Source organism: Mustelus asterias, unplaced genomic scaffold (genome assembly GCF_964213995.1).
Source record: "Mustelus asterias unplaced genomic scaffold, sMusAst1.hap1.1 HAP1_SCAFFOLD_4689, whole genome shotgun sequence".
Classification (NCBI taxonomy): domain Eukaryota; kingdom Metazoa; phylum Chordata; class Chondrichthyes; order Carcharhiniformes; family Triakidae; genus Mustelus; species Mustelus asterias.
The window spans coordinates 5,766-9,767 of NW_027594632.1; the positions used below are offsets into that span (position 1 = coordinate 5,766).

The 4,002-nt window shown below is 58.5% G+C and overlaps 1 protein-coding gene across 1 annotated transcript; it reads right to left on the reverse strand.

Moving 5' to 3' along the window:
• Window positions 1-2,166: 2,166 nt before the first annotated feature.
• On the reverse strand, window positions 2,167-3,288 carry LOC144491190 (lysophosphatidic acid receptor 5-like). The gene has a single exon (XM_078208870.1). It carries the CDS (start codon window positions 3,286-3,288, stop codon window positions 2,167-2,169), a length of 1,122 nt encoding a protein of 373 aa, XP_078064996.1.
• Between the last annotated feature and the right edge of the window lie 714 nt (window positions 3,289-4,002).

Here is a 4,002-nt window from a genome sequence, read left to right on the forward strand (position 1 = left end):
GTGGGAGTGAACGGGAAGGGATTTGGGATTGGGATTGTGTACAGTGGGAGTGAACGGGAAGGGGATTGGGATTGGGATTGTGTAGAGTGGGTGTGAACGGGAAGGGGATTGGGATTGTGTAGAGTGGGAGTGAACAGGAAGGGATTGGGATTGTGTACAGTGGGAGTGAACGGGAAGGGGTTTGGGATTGTGTAGAGTGGGAGTGAACGGGAAGGGGTTTGGGATTGGGATTGTGTACAGTGGGAGTGAACGGGAAGGGGATTGGGATTGTGTAGAGTGGGAGTGAACGGGAAGGGGATTGGGATTGTGTAGAGTGGGAGTGAACGGGAAGGGGATTGGGATTGGGATTGTGTACAGTGGGAGTGAACGGGAAGGGGATTGGGATTGGGATTGTGTACAGTGGGAGTGAACGGGAAGGGGATTGGGATTGTGTAGAGTGGGAGTGAACGGGAAGGGGATTGGGATTGTGTACAGTGGGAGTGAACGGGAAGGGGATTGGGATTGTGTAGAGTGGGAGTGAACGGGAAGGGGATTGGGATTGTGTAGAGTGGGAGTGAACGGGAAGGGGATTGGGATTGGGATTGTGTAGAGTGGGAGTGAACGGGAAGGGGATTGGGATTGTGTAGAGTGGGAGTGAACGGGAAGGGGATTGGGATTGTGTACAGCGGGAGTGAACGGGAAGGGGATTGGGATTGGGATTGTGTAGAGTGGGAGTGAACGGGAAGGGGATTGGGATTGGGATTGTGTACAGTGGGAGTGAACGGGAAGGGGATTGGGATTGTGTACAGCGGGAGTGAACGGGAAGGGGATTGGGATTGGGATTGTGTAGAGTGGGAGTGAACGGGAAGGGGATTGGGATTGGGATTGTGTAGAGTGGGAGTGAACGGGAAGGGATTTGGGATTGGGATTGTGTAGAGTGGGAGTGAACGGGAAGGGGATTGGGATTGTGTAGAGTGGGAGTGAACGGGAAGGGGATTGGGATTGTGTAGAGTGGGAGTGAACGGGAAGGGGATTGGGATTGGGATTGTGTAGAGTGGGAGTGAACGGGAAGGGGATTGGGATTGTGTAGAGTGGGAGTGAACGGGAAGGGGATTGGGATTGTGTACAGCGGGAGTGAACGGGAAGGGGATTGGGATTGGGATTGTGTAGAGTGGGAGTGAACGGGAAGGGGATTGGGATTGGGATTGTGTACAGTGGGAGTGAACGGGAAGGGGATTGGGATTGTGTAGAGTGGGAGTGAACGGGAAGGGGATTGGGATTGTGTAGAGTGGGAGTGAACGGGAAGGGGATTGGGATTGTGTAGAGTGGGAGTGAACGGGAAGGGGATTGGGATTGTGTACAGCGGGAGTGAACGGGAAGGGGATTGGGATTGGGATTGTGTAGAGTGGGAGTGAACGGGAAGGGGATTGGGATTGGGATTGTGTACAGTGGGAGTGAACGGGAAGGGGATTGGGATTGTGTACAGTGGGAGTGAACGGGAAGGGGATTGGGATTGTGTAGAGTGGGAGTGAACGGGAAGGGGATTGGGATTGGGATTGTGTACAGTGGGAGTGAACGGGAAGGGGATTGGGATTGGGATTGTGTACAGCGGGAGTGAACGGGAAGAGGATTGGGATTGGGATTGTGTAGAGTGGGAGTGAACGGGAAGGGGATTGGGATTGGGATTGTGTAGAGTGGGAGTGAACGGGAAGGGGTTTGGGATTGGGATTGTGTACAGTGGGAGTGAACTGGAAGGGGATTGGGATTGTGTAGAGTGGGAGTGAACGGGAAGGGGATTGGGATTGTGTAGAGTGGGAGTGAACGGGAAGGGGATTGGGATTGGGATTGTGTAGAGTGGGAGTGAACGGGAAGGGGTTTGGGATTGTGTAGAGTGGGAGTGAACGGGAAGGGATTGGGATTGTGTACAGTGGGAGTGAACGGGAAGGGGTTTGGGATTGGGATTGTGTACAGTGGGAGTGAACTGGAAGGGGATTGGGATTGTGTAGAGTGGGAGTGAACGGGAAGGGGATTGGGATTGTGTAGAGTGGGAGTGAACGGGAAGGGGATTGGGATTGTGTAGAGTGGGAGTGAACGGGAAGGGGATTGGGATTGGGATTGTGTAGAGTGGGAGTGAACGGGAAGGGGTTTGAGTCCATTGACTGGAGATCCATGAACCCTCCCTCCCCCTCAGATGACACTCTCCCCCCACCCGTTGGACCCCCGACCCCGTAACGCTTGTCCCTCCCAACCCGGGGAGGTGGCCTCTTGCTCCAGGCTGATTGGGGCTCTGGGGGAGTCGGGGTGTGCCTTGCTGCGGAGCTCAGTGTCCGGGGGCCCTCGCTCGGTCCGTCCGGCTGTCGCCCTCCCCCTGCGGCTCAGGGCGCTCCGAAAGCCCTCGGTGGTGAAGTAGTACACCAGGGGGTCCAGCAGGCAGTTGGCACAGGTCAGGAGCATGGTGAGCTGGAGGGCCAGCCTGAGAGAGGCCTGGGAGGCGTGCGTGGAGGACACCACCTTGGCCTTAGTCAGACCGTAGGCAGCCAGCACCAGGTTGTAGGGGACAAAGCAGACCACGAAGATGACGGCATTGACCAGAAGGAGCTGGACTGCCCGGCGGTGCCCAGCGGTCCGCAGCCCGCGGATGGGGTAGCCGGGAAGCCGGCGGGCTGCGTGTAGCGCGCGCAAGGTGCGCGCCGAGCACCACAGCACCACGGCGAGGGGCAACAGGAAGCCGAGGATTTCGGCCAGCGCCAGAAGCGGCAAGAGCTCATTCTTCCACGCCCGGGGCGAGAAACTTTCAAAACAGCGCATCTCAAACGTGCCGTTGGCGCCCTGGCATCGGCTGGTGTCGTGGGCAAGCGCCACGGGGACGCAACCCAGCACGATGAGCGCCCAGACCCCGGCGCAGACCTGCCAGGCGACCCGGGGGCGGCGCAGGTGCCTGGCACGCAAGGGGTAGGCCAGCGCCAAGAGGCGGTCCACGTTGATGCACGCCAGGAAGAGGCAGCTGCCGTAGAGGTTGAGCTGGAAGAGGGAGCCCGCCAGTTGGCAGGGCACGTCGCCCAGCGGCCAGTGGTGGGCGGCGTAGTAGTAGATGCGGAGGGGTAGCGCCAGGGTGAAGAGGAGGTCGCAGGTGGCCAGGTTGGCCATGTAGATGGTCACCACCGTCCGCAGCCGGTAGGCGCAGAGGAAAATGCCCAGAGCCGTCAGGTTGAGGGGAAGTGCCACCACCAGCACCACTGAGTTCCACACCAGGTGCAGGTGGTGCACTGAATCATGGTCCTTACAGGCCACCGTCGTGTTGTCCTCCATCTCCCCACCCCGCGTGCCCCCCTCTCTCTCGCCAACACCCCCCCCCCCCGACTCGAGTGGGGGTTGAGGGAGGATGGTGGGCGATCGGGCTTCAGCGCGGGCACTATCGTTGTCGCCCCCTTCTCTCGCTCTCGATTCCTCTCTCGTGTCCGATCCCTCTCGCTCTCGATTCCTCTCTCGTGTCCGATCCCTCTCGCTCTCGATTCCTCTCGCTATCGACTCCACTCGATGTCTCCCGCCCTCTCCATCCCTCACTCTCGATCTCCCTCGCTCTCGATCTCCCTCGCTCTCGATCTCCCTCGCTCTCGATCTCCCTCGCTCTCGATCTCCCTCGCTCTCGATCTCCCTCGCTCTCGATCTCCCTCGCTCTCGATCTCCCTCGCTCTCGATCTCCCTCGCTCTCGATCTCCCTCGCTCTCGATCTCCCTCACTCTCGATCTCCCTCGCATTCGATCTTTCTCGCTGTCGATCTCCCTTGCATTCGATCTTTCTCCCTCTCGATCTTGATCTTTCTCGATCTCCCTCACGCCCGCTCCCTCTCGCTCGCGATCTCTCTTGTTGTCGATCCCCCTCGCTCGTGATCACTCTCGCTCGCGATCACTCTCGCTCGCGATCTCTCTCGCTTGCGATCTCTCTCGTCGATCTCCCTCATTCACGATCTCTCTCACTCGCGATCTCTCTCACTCGCGATCTTTCTTGTTCACGATATCTCTT

Coding starts and splice junctions, on each gene's coding strand:
- LOC144491190 (XM_078208870.1), bottom strand. CDS start 3,288: ATGGAGGACAACACGACGGTGGCCTGTAAGGACCATGATTCAGTGCAC.